Source organism: Nansenia antarctica, assembly GCF_963989245.1.
Source record: "Nansenia antarctica genome assembly, chromosome: 2".
In the NCBI taxonomy this organism is placed as follows: Eukaryota; Metazoa; Chordata; class Actinopteri; order Argentiniformes; family Microstomatidae; genus Nansenia; species Nansenia antarctica.
This window is the reverse complement of record NC_137675.1, coordinates 85,557,227-85,574,699: the sequence shown is the minus strand read 5'-3', so window position 1 is coordinate 85,574,699 and position 17,473 is coordinate 85,557,227. Positions and strand designations below refer to the sequence as shown.

The 17,473-nt window shown below is 49.1% G+C and overlaps 1 protein-coding gene across 1 annotated transcript in view; it reads left to right on the top strand.

Annotated features, from left to right (window-relative positions):
* The window catches only part of spag9a (sperm associated antigen 9a), a gene marked incomplete at its 5' end in the record, with an annotated part of 51,899 nt that extends 35,725 nt beyond the window's left edge, over window positions 1–16,174 (top strand). Inside the window, 17 exon segments of the mRNA XM_080523590.1 lie at window positions 760–927; window positions 1,571–1,700; window positions 2,290–2,295; window positions 2,297–2,383; window positions 4,628–4,795; window positions 5,414–5,566; window positions 5,905–6,115; window positions 6,656–6,869; window positions 7,345–7,467; window positions 7,947–8,027; window positions 8,500–8,567; window positions 9,428–9,576; window positions 11,687–11,858; window positions 12,745–12,858; window positions 14,314–14,490; window positions 15,388–15,531; window positions 15,981–16,174. Coding sequence (XP_080379716.1) covers window positions 760–927; window positions 1,571–1,700; window positions 2,290–2,295; window positions 2,297–2,383; window positions 4,628–4,795; window positions 5,414–5,566; window positions 5,905–6,115; window positions 6,656–6,869; window positions 7,345–7,467; window positions 7,947–8,027; window positions 8,500–8,567; window positions 9,428–9,576; window positions 11,687–11,858; window positions 12,745–12,858; window positions 14,314–14,490; window positions 15,388–15,531; window positions 15,981–16,099 — 2,284 coding nt within the window. The 3' untranslated portion in view covers window positions 16,100–16,174.
* Between the last annotated feature and the right edge of the window lie 1,299 nt (window positions 16,175–17,473).

Below are 17,473 nucleotides of genomic sequence, written 5' to 3'. Positions count from 1 at the left end.
CACCTTTTACCTGTGGGGTCTCATGGAAGTCCTCTGTGGCTCAGTTGGTAGAGCGTGGCGCTAACAAGGCTTAGGTTGTGGGTTTCGATTCCTACTCGGACCATACAGTATATACTGAGGGCATATATGATATTATTAGATATTATTATAACATTATATTATGGAAGTATACTGTATATCAAGCTACAGAACCTGCACTGATTACCATTTACTGTCCCCTAAGATTGCTAATCGAATGAATGACTGTTAGCTAGTCACATTATGGACAAAGGAGGTTCCTCAGTGCGATCTACACTGTGTACTGCCATTTGAACGGCTCGGTCAGATAGAGAGATAGACAGACAGACAGACAGACAGATCGGTACTTTATTGATCCCTGAGGGGAACTAAGGCGTTCTCACAGCATCTCACATCACAAACCAACAACCAAACAACAACAACAACAACAACAAAATAAAGTGGACAATAGAATAACAGAATGAGTCAGTGATAGTAGCCCCTGATCTGTGGTGGGTGGGGGCTTGGCTCTGTCAATCAGTATCCCCCAGCATGCTTCACTTCACCTGTTAAGTGGTGGTGGTGGTGGTGGTGGTGGGTGACTGTTGATTGGTTGGTTGGTGACCCCCTCCCGACCCCCCCGCCCCCCACCTTCGCCTTGCTATCCTTCTATCCTCTTCCCGCATCCCAATTGGTTTCTCTCTCTCTTTTCGTCTCCCTAACTCCCCCTCCCCCCTCTCCCCCCCACCCTCCCCCCTACAGCTTCAGCCGTCTCTTCAGCGCCTCCCCCGCCACCAACGCGGTGAAGAAGGCGGAGCCTGAGGCCAGCCTGCGCTACAGCGCCCCCGGTGGAGGGATGAAGAAGCGGAGCAGCACCTTCTCCCAGTTCCCCACGGAGAAGTCCAAGACCTTCAACTTCCTCAACGAGGAGTGAGTTACCACGGCAACGCCCAGACACCACGGCAACCCCCCCCCTCCCTCTCTGTTGATCAATGTTCTGCCTGTACCCCTCTTTGGGGATCAGTTGAGTTGAAGTGAGTTGAGTTGAAGTGAGTTGAGTTGAGTTGAAGTGAGTTGAGTTGAGTGAAGTTGAAGTGAGTTGAGTTGAGTTGAGTTGAGTTGAGTTGAGTTGAGTTGAAGTGAGTTGAGTTGAAGTGAGTTGAACTCATACTAATCGGATTTTGAGAGGAATCGGTAACTCTCGTAGCGGCCGAACACCGACTGGAGACGAGTGAAACAGATTAGTGAAGAAATTATGATGATGATGATATGTTTTTTAGATGTTTCTCCAAATGACCAGTGAGTGTCACTGTCAGCACATGAAGGTGTTATTGTTCATAGTGTATGACTCTGTCTCTCCCTCCCTCCCTCCCCCCTCCCCCCCCTCCCCCCTCCCTCCCTCCCCCCCTCCCTCCCTCCCTCCCCCTCCCCCCTCCCCCCCTCCCCCCCCCTCCCCCCTCCCTCCCCCCTCCCCTCCCCCCCTCCCCCCCTCCCTCCCTCCCTCCCTCCCTCCTCCCTCCCTCCCTCCCCTCCCTCCCTCCCTCCTCCCCTCCCCCCCCCTCCCCCCCCCCAGACTGGACCCGTGCAGCTCCCCATCCCGTAGAGAGAAGAAGCGGGCCCAGTACAGCCAGGTGAAGGCCCACATGCAGAAGGAGGACGGGCGGGTGCAGGCCCACGGGTGGAGCCTCCCCAACAAGTACAAGGTAGGAGGGAGAGGGGAGAGGGGAGGGAGGGAGGGAGGGAGGGAGAGGAGAGAGGGAGAGAGGGAGAGAGGGAGAGAGAGAGAGAGAGAAGAGCGAGAGAGAGAGAGAGAGAGAGAGAGAGAGAAGCCTGCCCAACAAGTACAAGGGAGGAGAACAGGGAGGAGGGAGGAGGGAGAGGGAGAGAGGGATAGAAGGAGCCTACCCAACAAGTACAAGGTAGGAGGGAGGGGGGAGGAGGGAGCGGGGAGGAGGGAGCGGGGAGGAGGGGAGGGAGGGAGATACACAGAGAGAAAGAGAGCCTGCCCAACAAATACAAGGTAGGGGGGAGGAGGGAGGGAGGGGGGAGGGAGAGAGAGAGGGAAAGAGAGAGATAGTGACAGAGAGATGGAGAGGGGGAGAGAGAATGAGAGAGAGAGAGGGAAAGAGAGAGAGAGAGAAGGAGCCTGCCCAACCAATACAAGGTAGGAGGGAGGGGGGAGGAGAACAGGGAGAGGGAGAGAGAGAGAGAGAGAAGAAATTCTGATAAATAGAGAGAAAACGAGAGTATCTTCTTTTCCACTTAAGACTTGTTCTCCCTCGGTCCTCTCAGGTGGCCCAACGGTGGACAGATAGAGAACAAGATGAAGAACCTCCCTGTGCCTGTCTACCTGAGGCCCCTGGACCAGAAGGATGCTTCTATGAAGGTGAGCAGCCCCGGGCCACCGTAAAGATGCAGTCTGGAATCAGTACATCAGTTTTTGTAAAAACAAAACAAAAAAAGAAGATATTTAAGACCCTGTTGACAGAACATCAACCAGTTACCAGGAAGTAAATACTTGTGTAACCAGGAAGTAAAGACTTGTTGACAGAATGTCAACCAGTTACCAGGAAGTAAATAAATACATGTTGACAGAATATCAACCAGTTACCAGGAAGTAAATACTTGTGTTACCAGGAAGTAAATACATGTTGACAGAATGACAACCAGTTACCCAGGAAGTAAATACATGTTGACAGAATGTCAACCAGTTACCAGGAAGTAAATACATGTTGACAGAATGTCAACCCGTTACCTGGGGGCCGTTCCACTAAAGAGAGATTAGTATATGGATTAGTATATGGATATGGATATATCAGTGGATATATCAGTATATGGATAGTGGATTAGTAGTATATGGATAGTGGATTAGTATATCGGCGATTGAAATAAATCAGGCGATCAGGCAACTCGGGATTGGGAATTCAAGCCTCAGGTGATTCCTCGAACGAGGATCAGGCTTGTGTCATCAGTGTTCACAGAACACCGGCTTACAAATCCTCGATATGGGCGCGTGCACGCAGACATAAAGAGCCCCGAAGAGTCGATCTGTCGAAATGAAGATACTCCACTCTGCAGGGGTCCTACACAATATTTCCTAAAAGACACTTGAGGAACTGTCGTTCGGGATGTAGTTTCCGCCTGTGAGCCTTTTTTTGACGCACGCATTACCTTAGCCAGCCTGTAAGTCTGCTCGGGACCAGGCTAATTATATCTGACTCAGAAGGATATGTTGCATAGCAACCAAGCAGCGAATTATTTGAGCCACATTGATGGAACCGACCGCAAGCTTATTTAAACCTGGATCAGAGTTAATCGCTTGGATCAGAGTTAATCTGGCATAGTGGAACGGCCCCCAGGAAGTAAATACATGTTGACAGAATGCCAACCAGTTACCAGGAAGTAAATACTTGTGTTACCAGGAAGTAAATACATGTTGACAGAATGTCAACCAGTTACCAGGAAGTGAATACTTGTGTAACCAGGAAGTTTAGTTTAGTTTAGTTTAGTTTCGTTTATTAGTTTATTATATTGAGGACAATCCAAATACATGAACCATATAAAATACAGTAAAAAAGGCAGCGTTAGCCTAGTCGGCTAATTTTCAGCTGAAGTCCCCGGCCAGTTGCAACATGGCATCCTGAAAAGTAACGTCATTAGTTAAAATAAAACATTTCAATATTCTAAGAACACGTGGCTGAGACAAGGTACCCCAACATCACACTTGACAAAAAACACAAGTAAGCAAGCTGAGGTGGTTGAAGGGGCTACAACAAACACCACATACACACTTATGGGGGCAGCGACATTTCAAGCACATAGAAGCCACAGGACAATTACAGGCCACACAACATTAAGCACTTACAAACAACAATACATTAAACAAAACAAAACATACAAAAAAGGCATTATGGAGAGGCAGCACAGAGAGGGATTAATGAGGACAAGTATAGTTCTGTGTCAGCCAGGCTTTCATGTGTGTTGTGAAGGTGGAGTAAGTATGTATGTCTTTGAGTTGGTTGGGTAGTGAGTTCCAGTTTTCTATTGCTATCACTGAGAAGGATTGCTTACTGAAGGTGCTTTTCCTGAATGGAACTATAAGGTCGCCACGAGAGGTGCTTCTGGTGGGCCGTAAGCTGTGGTCACGCTGGTTTATGAAGGAGTTAAGTGGGGGAGGAGCTTTGTTATGCAGAATTTTATGGGTGAGACAGATGTTTTTGTATTTGATGGTGTCTTCCCAGCTAAGGTATTTACATTTGTCTAGGATAGTACAGTAGTGTGTGCTGTTGGGCTTCTGGTCCATGACCTTAAGGGTCCGCTTGTATAGGGGGGCTAATGGCTTTAGGGAAGTGCTGTATGCATGGCCCCAGCTTGTCAAACAATGTGAGGTGCGACATAATTGATGCGTCCATATATAGTCTGGCAGCACTCATGGTCAGTGAGCTTCTGATGTACCTGAAGTTTGCCAGGCCAAACTTCACCCTACCAGACACTTTCTTGATGTGCTCTTTGAAAGTCAGGTTTGAATCAATGATGATCCCGAAGTAAATACATGTTGACAGAACCTCAGCCAGTTACCAGGAAGTGAATACTTGTGTAACCAGGAAGTGAATCCTGTCTTGTTGTGCAGCTGTGGTGTGCTGCGGGGGTGAACCTGTCGGGGGGGTGGAGCCGGGACGGAGGCTCCGCGTTTGGGACCGCCCCTCCCTGCGGCGACGCCCCGGGGGCGGAGCCAGAGGGCCCTAGACAGAGGAGGGGCTCCCAGAGCAGCCTGGACCAATCGGAGCAGGACAGCAAGGTAAGGGGGGAGGGGCTTGTTTGTTTGTGAGAAGGGACCAATACACAGAAGTCTGGTTGATTCACTCAATGGACCTATCACTAAGCCACGCCCCAAAATAGAAATTGTCCAATCATATCACAGCAAAAGTCACTACAGGCAGAAAACTCGGACAAACAACTTGCTAATATTTGATGGTGAAAAGCTTCTATACTAAATATTTTGTCATCTTTAAAAAACATGTGTATTACTTGCTGTGGTAAATCAGAAATCAGAAATTTGCCAACTCCCGCCATTGTATGTCATTGAATGTCATTCAGTCACGGTCGGTCAGTCAGTCACTGTCAGTGAAGCGTTGTTTGTTTGTCCGAGTTTTCAAAGGGGCCGTGGCTTAGCGATAGGTCCATTGAATTTATGGGGGAGGCAGTGGCTCAGGAGGTAGAGTCAGCGCCTAATGATCGCAAGTTCGGCGGTTCGAACCCCGGCTGGCCACGTGTCGAGGTGTCCTTGAGCAAGGGTGTTATTATTATTATTATTATTATTATCATTATTATTATGATGGCTCAATCTGTGTTGTCCTTGGTCCAGGAGGGGGAGAAGGGGGACCAGGAGAAGGAGAGAGAGAAGGAGAGAGAGAGGGAGCAGGAGGAGAGCAGGGTGTGGATCTGCACCAGCACACACTCCTCCACCAAGGTGACGGTGCTGGACGCCCTGCACCCCTCCGACACGCTGGACACCTTCTACGCCTGCAACTCCCACGTGCTCTGCATCGCCAGCGTGCCAGGTGTGTGTGTGTGTGTGTGTGTGTGTGTGTGTGTGTCTGTGTGTGTGTGTGTGTGTGTGTGTCTGTGTGTGTGTGTGTGTGTCTGTGTCTGTGTCTGTGTCTGTGTCTGTGTCTGTGTCTGTGTCTGTGTCTGTGTGTGTACACATGTTTTTGTGTGCAGCCGTGTGTGTATTTATGGTGTTTTTGCGGATTTTGTGTATACAGTATTTCAATGTGTGTGTGCGCGTGTGTTTGTGTGCACATGCGTGTGTGTGTTTCTATGTGTGTGTGTGTCTGTGTGTGTGTACTCGTGCGTGTGTGTATTTCTGTGTGTGTGTTTATGTGTGTGTGTGTCCCAGGTGTGCAGGAGACAGACGAGCCGGCGGGGGAGGAGGGGGGGGGGCCACCCCAGGACCCCGAGGCGATGCAGGGTCAGGGGGGCGACCGGGCGTCTCTGACGGGCAGCATGGCCAGCATCGCCTCCACGGGCAGCGACGGCGCCATGGCAACGGAGGGCACCACCGCCGTCCCCCAGACGGCATACTCAGGGGTCAACGACCTCCCTCAGACCAGCTCAGGTAACCATGGTGATACAACCAACCACCCACCCCTGGTTCACCAGCTGAGGTAACCATGGTGATACACCCGCCCACCCACCCCTGGTTCATCAGCTCAGGTAACCATGGTGATCAGCTCAGGTAACCATGGTGATACATGAGTTCAAGTCCCACCTGGGAACACCACCACTAGTGTGTCCTTGAGCAATTTTTTTTTAAATAATAATCTTAAAACACGTTTTTATAGACTAGCCTTTAATGTAGCTGGTCTTATTCTTTGTTTGTGTTTTACAGTTTCTCCTTAGATTTCTGTTTTTATTTGCATATCTGTTTTTATCAACTTGCAGTCATTATACTTCATATTTAACCCCTCTGCATCCACACCCGTCTCCCCCCTCTCCACCCTCCACCCTCCCCTCCCCCCTCCTCTCTCCCCCCTCTCCCCCACTCCTCCCCCCTCCTCTCTCCCTTCTCCTCTCTCTCCCCCCCCTCCTCCCCTCTCCTCTCCACTCTCTTCCCCTCCTCTCTCCCCCCCCCCCCCCCCCCTCCCTCCCCCCACAGTGGACCTGTCCAGAGAGGCCAGTCCAGCGGAGGAGGGGGTCCCGGCGGCGGAGGAGGCTACGGAGGCCACGGAGGCCAACGCGGGGGTGGGGGAGGAGGGGGAGGAGGGGGGGGAGGGCCAGGACGTCAGCCAGCCGGGCATCTACACGGAGCACGTGTTCACAGACCCCCTGGGGGCCCAGCCCACCGACCCCCCCACGGCCGACGCACAGGGGTGAGAGGCTGGTTACTCACTGGGTTTTTGACGGGGTTGAAAAATTTCGGGAAAAGTCAACTTTCTGGAGGAGTTTTTTGTGGCGTTCGTGAAGTAGAAAGGGAAACTTTGTAGGGTGTGATGGCAGAGTCTGGCTTTAGTACGGCTGAATGATGAAGTGTTGTTATTACTAGATAAGCCTAGAGATAGTTATCTGGTTTGGTTTTGACATTTAGATGTCACTGTGTGTGTGTGTGTGTGTGCCTGTGTGTGTGTGTGTGCCTGTGTGTGCGTGTGTGAGTGCGTGCGATCGTGCGTGCGTGCGTGCGTGCGTGTGTGTGTGTCTGTGCACACGCGCCTGTGTGTGTCTGTGTATGTGTGCACTCGCCTGTGTGTGTGTCTGTGTATGTGTGCGTGCGTGCGAGTGTGCGCGTGCGTGCGCCTGTGTGTGTGGTGCCCTGAGTCTCACCAGCTCTGTGTCCTCCGTGTGCTCCAGGGGTTCGGACCAGGAGGGGGAGGGCCTGGCGTCTCCGGCCCAGGAGAGGCTCCCTGCCGGGGGGGAGGCCCAGAGGATGAGCAGCGCCCTGCCCACCATGTGGCTGGGCGCCCAGAACGGATGGTGAGGAGCAGGGGAGGGAGGGAGGAGGGAGGGAGGAGGGATGGAGGGGAGGAGGGAGGGAGGGAGGGGGGGAAGGGAGGCGGAGGGAGGGAGGGATGGGGGAGGGAAGGGAGGGAAGGAGGGGAAGGGAGGGAGGGAGGGAGGAGGTAGAGGAAGGGGAAGGGAAGGAGGGGAGGGAAGGAGGGGAAGGAAGGAGGGAAGGGGGGGAGGGAGAGAGAGAGAGAGAGGGAGGGAAAGAGAAGGGAAGGGAGATGGAGAGAGAGGGAAGGAAGGAAGGAAGGAGAGGGGAAGGGAGATGGAGAGAGAAAGAGAGAGAGAAAGAGAGAGAGAGAGAGAGATAACAATTTCACCTGATTGGATGGTGCCACCAGTCTTTTCCATTCATTCAGTCTAGTGTATATCTGTTCTCCTGACCACCCTGTTCTCCCTCCTCTCCTCCCTAGCCTGTACTGACCCCCCTGTTCTCCTCCCCTCTGTAGTCTGTACGTCCACTCCACCGTGGCCCGGTGGAGGAAGTGTCTCCACGCCATCAAGCTGAAGGACTCCATCTTGAACATAGTGTGAGTACACACAACGCCTTTCCACTCCTCCCACTAAAGAACCCTCACAGTACTCACAGTAGAGGACTCACTGACTTAGACGGAAATGTATTTGTTGTAAGTCGCTTTGGATAAAGGCGTCTAAGGCTAAATGTCTAAAATGTAAATGTACAGTACACATTCAGTTTTCATTCCATTTAAATGAACAAAGTGTAGTGCTTCACCAGACGTACCTGGGGCGGCTGTGGAGCAGGAGGTAGACCTGCCGTCTAATAATCGCAAGGTTGGCAGATCGGCGGTTCGAGCCCCGGCTGGCCACATGTCGAAGTGTCCTTGGGCAAGACACTGAACCCCAAATTGCTCCCAGTGAGCGGGCCGGCGCCTTGTGTGTGTGTGTGTGAATGGGTGAATGAGAGGCCGTTGTAAAGCGCTTTGGATAAAGGCGCTGTATAAGTCCATTACCATTACCTCTGTGTGCTCTGTCTGTCTGCAGGCATGTGAAAGGGAGGGTCCTGGTGGCCTTGGCTGACGGGACACTGGCCATCTTCCACAGAAGCCTGGGTAAGAAACACCTCCCATCCATACAAATAAGACTCTTAATGGTGCTCTCATCTTCATCGGCCATTTTGTGTCTGAACCCGGGTGGCCATTTTGTGCCAGGTGTATGTGGTTTCTCACTGGTTTGTGGCCGAGTTCGTAAATGAGCTCTGAGAGCGCCGTAGCGTCCACGTGACTGCCTCTTGTCCAATCACATTACTTGGTTCCGTTGTGATGTCGAACCCAGTGTGCGCTCCGGGGGAATTTTTACGAACGCGACCTGAGTGTCCTTGCCTGTGCAGAAACCTCCCGTCCGTCCAATAAGACTCAGGTCAGGTTCTCACATGAAAGTCTGAATCAGGACCCGGAGCAAGTGGATGAGATCGCAACATTGCTGCATAAATTATTTCTCTGATTTGCGTTCTCACAGCCCTTTATGTAAACGAAGTAACATACGCAATCGAAGCAACAGACGTGGTAGTTGATTGGTCAGAAACATTTAAAATTGCCCGTTCGCCCCGCTCTTATCCAGATCAACACACATGCGCTGTTGTTTTCCTATGGACTGCCTCGAGCAGCGTTCTCACCAAAAGCGAAGCGAAGCAAAGTGATGGATGCGTCGTTTGTAACCGGAGCGAAACCACCCTTTTCAAGCGGAGCATCCGTTGGTTCTTTGCTGCGGGAGCGACTTTGAATGCGCTTTCTCACAGCTCCAAGCGAATTTTATCCTAAACTCTGTTTCAAGTGAAGCAAATGTTCTAGTGAGAACACCCCCTAACACATCATCATCATCATCACCAGCCATTTTGTGTCTGAACCCGGGTGGCCATTTTGTGCCGGGCGCGTGTGGTTTCTCACTGGTCTCTGTGTGCCTCCCTGTGCAGACGGCCAATGGGACCTGACCAACTACCACCTGTTGGACCTGGGCCGGCCCCACCACTCCATCCGCTGCATGGCGGTGGTGCACGACAGGGTGTGGTGCGGCTACAGGAACAAGCTGTACGTCATCCAGCCCAAGGCCATGAGGATAGAGGTACCTGCGGGGGGCACGCACCTCACTACACACACACGCACCTCACTACACCTGGATGTGTTTTTGTGAAAAGCTTTTGTTGTTGTTGTTGTTGTTGTGGTGGTGCTGACAGTGTAAAGCGGTTTGAGTGTTTAGACGCTCGGTAAATGCAAATCATAGTGTAAGCAGTGTCAACTTATGGGTTTAAGGAATATTTTATATTTGTATAAAAATATCTATAAAAAAATAAAATATATAGGCCCTGTATATATATATATATAGACGCAAATCAGTCACTTACCGTAACTTATATATATATATATATATATATATATATATATATATATATAAGTTACGGTACATGTGGGAAAACTAGGGTTAGGGTTAGGTGCTATGGCTAACCCTAACCCTAGTTTTCCCACATATACCGTATTCCCACATCTACCGTAACATATATATATTCATATATTTTATAATCAACAGCTCTGGGTCCAGCCGTGTGGTCTGAGCCCAGAACTGTGTTTTACCTCCATAATTTAATCCATTTACAGGCATAGAACTGTGTCACACACCGTTCAGTTATGACGTTGTTAACCGTGTACTGTTGTTGTTGTTAGCTTAGCATAAGTGACCCGTCTTCCGTTCAGATATAACATTGTACTGTTGTTGTTAGCTTAGCATAAGTACATTTAATACATTTACCAGGGCATTGACATGTTTGACGCTCTGTTCGGTCCTGTGTGTGTCTGTGTAGAAGGTGTTTGACCCTCTGTTCTGTCCCCTGTGTGTGTCTGTGTAGAAGGTGTTTGACTCTCTGTTCTGTCCTGTGTGTGTCTGAAGGTGTTTGACTCTCTGTTCTGTCCTGTGTGTGTCTGTGTAGAAGGTGTTTGACTCTCTGTTCTGTCCTGTGTGTGTCTGTGTAGAAGGTGTTTGACTCTCTGTTCTGTCCTGTGTGTGTCTGTGTAGAAGGTGTTTGACTCTCTGTTCTGTCCTGTGTGTGTCTGTGTAGAAGGTGTTTGACGCTCTGTTCTGTCCTGTGTGTGTCTGTGTAGAAGGTGTTTGACCCTCTGTTCTGTCCTGTGTGTGTCTGTGTAGAAGGTGTTTGACTCTCTGTTCTGTCCTGTGTGTGTCTGTGTAGAAGGTGTTTGACTCTCTGTTCTGTCCCCTGTGTGTGTCTGTGTAGAAGGTGTTTGACCCTCTGTTCTGTCCTGTGTGTGTCTGTGTAGAAGGTGTTTGACTCTCTGTTCTGTCCTGTGTGTGTCTGTGTAGAAGGTGTTTGACTCTCTGTTCTGTCCTGTGTGTGTCTGTGTAGAAGGTGTTTGACTCTCTGTTCTGTCCTGTGTGTGTCTGTGTAGAAGGTGTTTGACTCTCTGTTCTGTCCTGTGTGTGTCTGTGTAGAAGGTGTTTGACTCTCTGTTCGGCCCTGTGTGTGTCTGTGTAGAAGGTGTTTGACCCTCTGTTCTGTCCTGTGTGTGTCTGTGTAGACGGTGTTTGACTCTCTGTTCTGTCCCCTGTGTGTGTCTGTGTAGAAGGTGTTTGACTCTCTGTTCTGTCCTGTGTGTGTCTGTGTAGAAGGTGTTTGACTCTCTGTTCTGTCCTGTGTGTGTCTGTGTAGAAGGTGTTTGACCCTCTGTTCTGTCCTGTGTGTGTCTGTGTAGAAGGTGTTTGACTCTCTGTTCTGTCCTGTGTGTGTCTGTGTAGAAGGTGTTTGACCCTCTGTTCTGTCCTGTGTGTGTCTGTGTAGAAGGTGTTTGACGCTCTGTTCGGTCCTGTGTGTGTCTGTGTAGAAGGTGTTTGACTCTCTGTTCTGTCCTGTGTGTGTCTGTGTAGAAGGTGTTTGACTCTCTGTTCTGTCCTGTGTGTGTCTGTGTAGAAGGTGTTTGACCCTCTGTTCGGTCCTGTGTGTGTCTGTGTAGAAGGTGTTTGACTCTCTGTTCTGTCCTGTGTGTGTCTGTGTAGAAGGTGTTTGACCCTCTGTTCTGTCCTGTGTGTGTCTGTGTAGAAGGTGTTTGACCCTCTGTTCTGTCCCGTGTGTGTCTGTGTAGAAGGTGTTTGACTCTCTGTTCTGTCCTGTGTGTGTCTGTGTAGAAGGTGTTTGACTCTCTGTTCTGTCCTGTGTGTGTCTGTGTAGAAGGTGTTTGACGCCCACCCGCGTAAGGAGAGCCAGGTGAGGCAGCTGGCGTGGGTGGGAGACGGCATCTGGGTGTCCATCAGGCTGGACTCCACGCTGAGGCTGTTCCACGCCCACACCTACCAGCACCTGCAGGACGTGGACATAGAGCCCTACGTCAGCAAGATGCTAGGTAGCTAATCTAATCCAATCTAATCTTATTTGTCACGTACATCGCATGCAGCCGTAATGGACCTATCGCTAAGCCACGCCTCAAAATAGAAATTGTCCAATCATAATACAGCAAGTCACTACAGGCAGAAAACTCAGACAAATAACTCGCTGATATCTGGTGAAAAGCTTCTAGACTAAATATTCTTGTCATCTTTAAGAAACATGTCTATTACTTGCTGTGGTAAATCAGAAATTTGCCAACTCCCGCCATTGTAAGTCATTGAATGTCATTCAGTCATGGTCGGTCAGTCGGTCACTGTCAGTGAAGCGTTGTTTGTTTGTCTGAGTTTTCAAAGGGGGCGTGGCTTAGCGATAGGTCCATTGATGTAGTGAAATGCATCTTGCTCCTCAATCAACGACAGTCAACAATAATCAACGATACAATGTAATATAGTAATAAAACAGTGAAAGCATAAGGGTGTAGTGTAAGTAGCAGCAGTAATGACTGTAATAATAACAATAGTAATACAATGTCAAGTATATGTAGCTACGCCCACTCTTACTCTGCTTCTATTCACTGATTTAAAGGAGTAGTTCACTCAAAAACTATGTTTCGACATTGGTTTTATGTTTCACATAGTCTACTGTTCAGTTGTAACATTGTAGCCTACTGTTGTTGTTAGCTTAGCATAAGTACATTTAATACATTTACAGGCCATATACATGTTTCTCATACTGTTCAGTTATAACATCGTCAGTTATAACATTGTACTGTTTACCGTTCAGATATAACATTGTACTGTTTACCATTCAGTTATAACATTGTACTGTTTACCATTCAGTTATAACATTGTACTGTTGTTGTTAGCTTAGCATAAGTGACCCGTGTTCTCTGCTGGGCGCAGGCACGGGTAAACTGGGCTTCTCCTTCGTGAGGATCACCGCCCTCATGGTGTCCTGCAGCCGCCTCTGGGTGGGGACGGGGAACGGCGTCATCATCTCCATCCCCCTGTCAGAAGGTACGTAGGCTAATGGGGTTCGTTTCCCGCTGGTAACAACGCTTTGGTTGTCGGTTTGATTCCTGTCAGGGTTAGGGTTGGTTACCGTCCTGTTACTCACTTTCTTCTTTGTGCTGCGGGGGGCGGGTGTGTGTGTGTGTGTGGGGGGGGGGGGGGTTGAAGCAAGCTGTCATAGAGCCCCCCCCGGGGTGTGGGATACTGGAGGCTCCTTGCTGGTCCACTTCCTGTGCAGAGCAACACACACTGCATCCAGGAAGCAGAGCATTTCGCGCACCGCTTGTGCATTTTAAAGGGACAGCCCGCTCCAAAAACCAAAGTCTGACGGAATGTTTTCAAACCTCAAAAGCTAGTCCAATGTCAAAGACGAATCTATTTGATTTGATTTTGATTTTGATTTATTTGTTCAAGGGGGACACAGTACATTAATGAACACTTAAATGGAATGCGCACATATCATCAGTGTAAACTGTGTGACTGTTTTTGTTGTGTGTCTTTAAAACACGTGACAAACCTACGGACTGTCCCTTCAACGTGTAGATCCTTACGGTTGCGGTGTTTTGATCAGGCTCTTGAACAAGCCCACTGTAGAGAACTGCCTGTCTTCCCCTAGCTCACCCCATGCACACGGACTACAGTAACTTTAGCTCTAAGCCTCTTTACTACTGAATTCTCTATTACCATCAGTGGCACTGTCATGCCAAATCCTGGCAGGGCCATCAACGATTCAGGAGCGAATTACGTGTGAAATTAGCATGCTAGCAGGTGTTTTCATATAAAATGTTATATATTATAGCTGACTAGTGAGCCTGCATCAACCCTAATGCTATTCAAGTGCAAGAAGATTACAATTGTCTTCGCAGTTTAAGATACACACATTAATCTGCTGCGGTAGTAAACACAGCGCAGTAGAATGACGTCACACCGTCATATTAACGTGTGTGTCTTAAACTGCGAAGACAATTGTAATCTTCTTGCACTTGAATAGCATTAGGGTTGATGCAGGCTCACTAGTCAGCTATAATATATAACATTTTATATGAAAACACCTGCTAGCATGCTAATTTCACACGTAATTCGCTCCTGAATCGTTGATGGCCCTGCCAGGATTTGGCAGTGCCAGGTTTTGGCATGACAGCGCCACAAGTGTATCCTGTCTTGCCTTACCTGCACTATTGCCACCATATCTTGTATTATGCCCTATTATCTTTGCCACTTTACTATGTCCTGTACTACTGATATCTTTTTTTATTTTATTTTGAATTATGCTTGAACTATTATGCCCCTATGTCTTGTGCTGCAATGCAAGGTCAGGAACTGGAGCCTAAGAATTTGACTTTGACTTTGTTATACTTTGGGTAAAGTTGCATTTCATGTACGAAAGGCGCTATATAAATAATGCTTTACTTACTTACTTACTTGTGTAATGTGAAACTTTACGTTCTCCTGTTTCCGTAGCGAATAAGACGTCCAGCGCGGTGCCAAACCGGCCGGGCAGCGCCGTGAGGGTGTACAGTGACGACGGGGCGGAGAGCGCCTCGCCCGGCAGCTGTGTGCCGTACTGCTCCATGGCGCACGCCCAGCTGTGTTTCCACGGACACCGAGATGCCGTCAAGTTCTTTGCCGCCGTCCCAGGTAACAAAAACAAGTCCCAGGTAACAAAAACAAAACAAGTCCCAGGTAAAAACCCCGCCTCGGGGGTCAAATGACCATAGTCTTTACAATGGGAAGCTGCTATTTACACACAAGGACAACTAGTTGCCAGTCTTGTAAAATAGCCTGCCTCCTACACAGAAATGACCCCACCCATGGCTGTTCTAGTGTTAAAGGAGTAGTTCACTCAAAACCCTTAGTTTATACATTGGAGTGGAGGTAAGTAAGGGGCCAAAGGCCTTGGAGAACAGATGAGTTTTGAGGGCTAGTTTGAAGGAGTCCAGGGTGGGGGCGTTGCGGATCACTGTGGGGAGGGAGTTCCAGAGGGTAGGTGCGGCCACGCTGAAGGCTCTGTTGTGGAGGAAGGGGGTTGTGGAGACATTTACCACTGGTACAGGGTTGTGGCACGAGGCGAAGCCGAGTAGGAAAACCCTGTACAGTGGTAAATGAGTCCACAACCCCCGCCCTCCAATGGTAAATTGCTTTTCTCCAAAAGCTACCACATAATATAAAAAATACACAGTTGTAACATTAAATTCATTTATTTACAATCATTAATCATTTCAGAATACATATATATATATATATATATCCTTCCGCCACAGAATATAGTCCCATAAACAAGATCAACGATTGCATTGTAGGCTAGGCCACATTCACATACCTAATTAACACAGGTGTTCTTAATCAGATTGATTGGGCGGCGCATTGAAACTGGAAATGCGGTTGGAGCTGAACTGAAGGGAGTAGGGGTATTTACCACTGTTGCTAGCCAATCAGAATCCAGTATCCAAACATGCTGTTGTAGAAGGTTTATTATGGGATGGACCTCCCAAACCTCACTCTTCTTCTTCTCCTTCTTCTTCCTTCTTTCATCAGGTCAGGTGGTCCCGCCCCCCAGTACAGCAGGGGATTCTGGGTCGGACGACCCCGCCTCAGAGTCGTCTGACCCGGCCACGTCTGAACCCGCCAGAACCTTCCTGGTCATGAGTGGAGGGGAGGGCTACATCGACTTCAGGATGGGTGAGGAGACCTGTGTGTGTGTGTGTGTGTGTGTGTGTGTGTGTGTGGGTCTGTGTGTGTGTCTTTGTCTTTGTCTGTGTGTGTGTGTGTGTGTGTGTGTTGAGTGGTGGTGGATGGTGTCTTAGAGCCATGTGTGTGGGTGGGTGGGTGGGTGTGTGGGTGTGTGTGTCTCTGTGTGTGGGTGTGGGTGTCTGTGTGTGTGTGTGTTGAGTGGTGGTGGATGGTGTCTTCGTTGTGTGTATGTGTGTATGTGTGTGTGTGTGTGTGTGTGTGGGTGGGTGGGTTTTTGTGTGTCTGTGTCTGTGTCTGTGTGTGTGTGTGTGTGTGTGTGTGTGTGTGTGTGTGTGTTGAGTGGTGGTGGATGCTCTCTTAGTTAGTGCCACGTGTGTGTGTGTGTGTGTGTGTGTGTGTATGTATATATCTAAAACACCTACCTCCCCCCGCCCCAGGTGACGAGGGAGGGGAGGCTGACGGCCAATCAGAGCCCACCATGAATCTTCCGCCAGCCCCCGCCAAAGCCGAGCGCAGCCACATCATCGTCTGGCAGGTCACTTCCTGTCAGGAGTGAGCCAATCACAGACTGACACCTCACCACCTCACTATCGGGTTGCCCAGCAACCTTGCATGCCCTTTTACTTTTTAAGTTCTTATTATTATTACGATTGTTATTATTATTATTATGATTGTTATTATTATTATTATGATTGTGGACAGACGACATTGTTCGTATTCCTGACGATTATTTTTAGTGTCCGTTTTGTATAGATTTGTATAGAACTCGGGTGTGCAACACATTACGTTGGGACAGGCAGGTAAACGTGACTGAATCCGTCCAAGAAAGCCTGTCCTCTACGCTAGAAGAGGTCTGTCCTGTAGCTATGCTAGTAGGGGTCTGTTCTGTCCTGTAGCTACGCTAGTAGAGGTCTGTACTGTACTGTAGCTATGCTAGTAGAGGTCTGTACTGTCCTGTAGCTACGCTAGTAGAGGTCTGTCCTGTAGCTATGCTAGTAGAGGTCTGTACTGTAGCTATGCTAGTAGAGGTCTGTACTGTAGCTATGCTAGTAGAGGTCTGTACTGTAGCTATGCTAGTAGAGGTCTGTCCTGTAGCTATGCTAGTAGAGGTCTGTACTGTCCTGTAGCTACGCTAGTAGAGGTCTGTCCTGTAGCTACGCTAGCTGTAAGGGACAGGCTTAACGTGCCAGGTTGGTCACATGCCACTGTGTGTGGTGTACTTAGACCGTCCAACTCTGCGTTGACAGACAGGGATGTTGAGAATAAGGGACTTGGACCGTAATAATGTGGACCGGGATTGTAGTGTTTACTTCAGAGGGATGAGATGACAAAAGGGAAGAGTCACGGTGGTTCTGCACTAAATGGATTACAGAGAGAAATATGATATACCTTATTATAGCTATGATTTTGGGGGGATTTATATAGAGCTCCACATGAGAGAAGATTGTGTTTGTGTGCGTGCGTGTGTGTGTACACTGTCGCCGTCACTGTGTATAGTGTTTTAGATCCTAACAGATTTATTTTTGCTACCTAACGTCAGCAGTGTCAGGGCCCCGTCAGGCGTTCTGTACAGAAGAGGGAGGCGTAGCTAGTTTCAGCCTGGCTGGGGAAGAAGTCCTGTATCTCCGTCCACGTGTCTGCCTGTTCCTGCCATTTTGGGGATATCTGCTTGTTGCCACCATTTTGGATCAAACTCCCCATTCCCCATTTTGCGGATATCTGCTTGTGCCGCCATTTTGGATCAAACTCCCCATCTGCTTGTGCCACCATTTTGGATCAAACTCCCCATTCCCCATTTTGCGGATATCTGCTTGTGCCGCCATTTTGGATCAAACTCCCCATCTGCTTGTGCCACCATTTTGGATCAAACTCCCCATTCCCCATTTTGGGGATATCTGCTTGTGCCGCCATTTTGGATCAAACTCCCCAT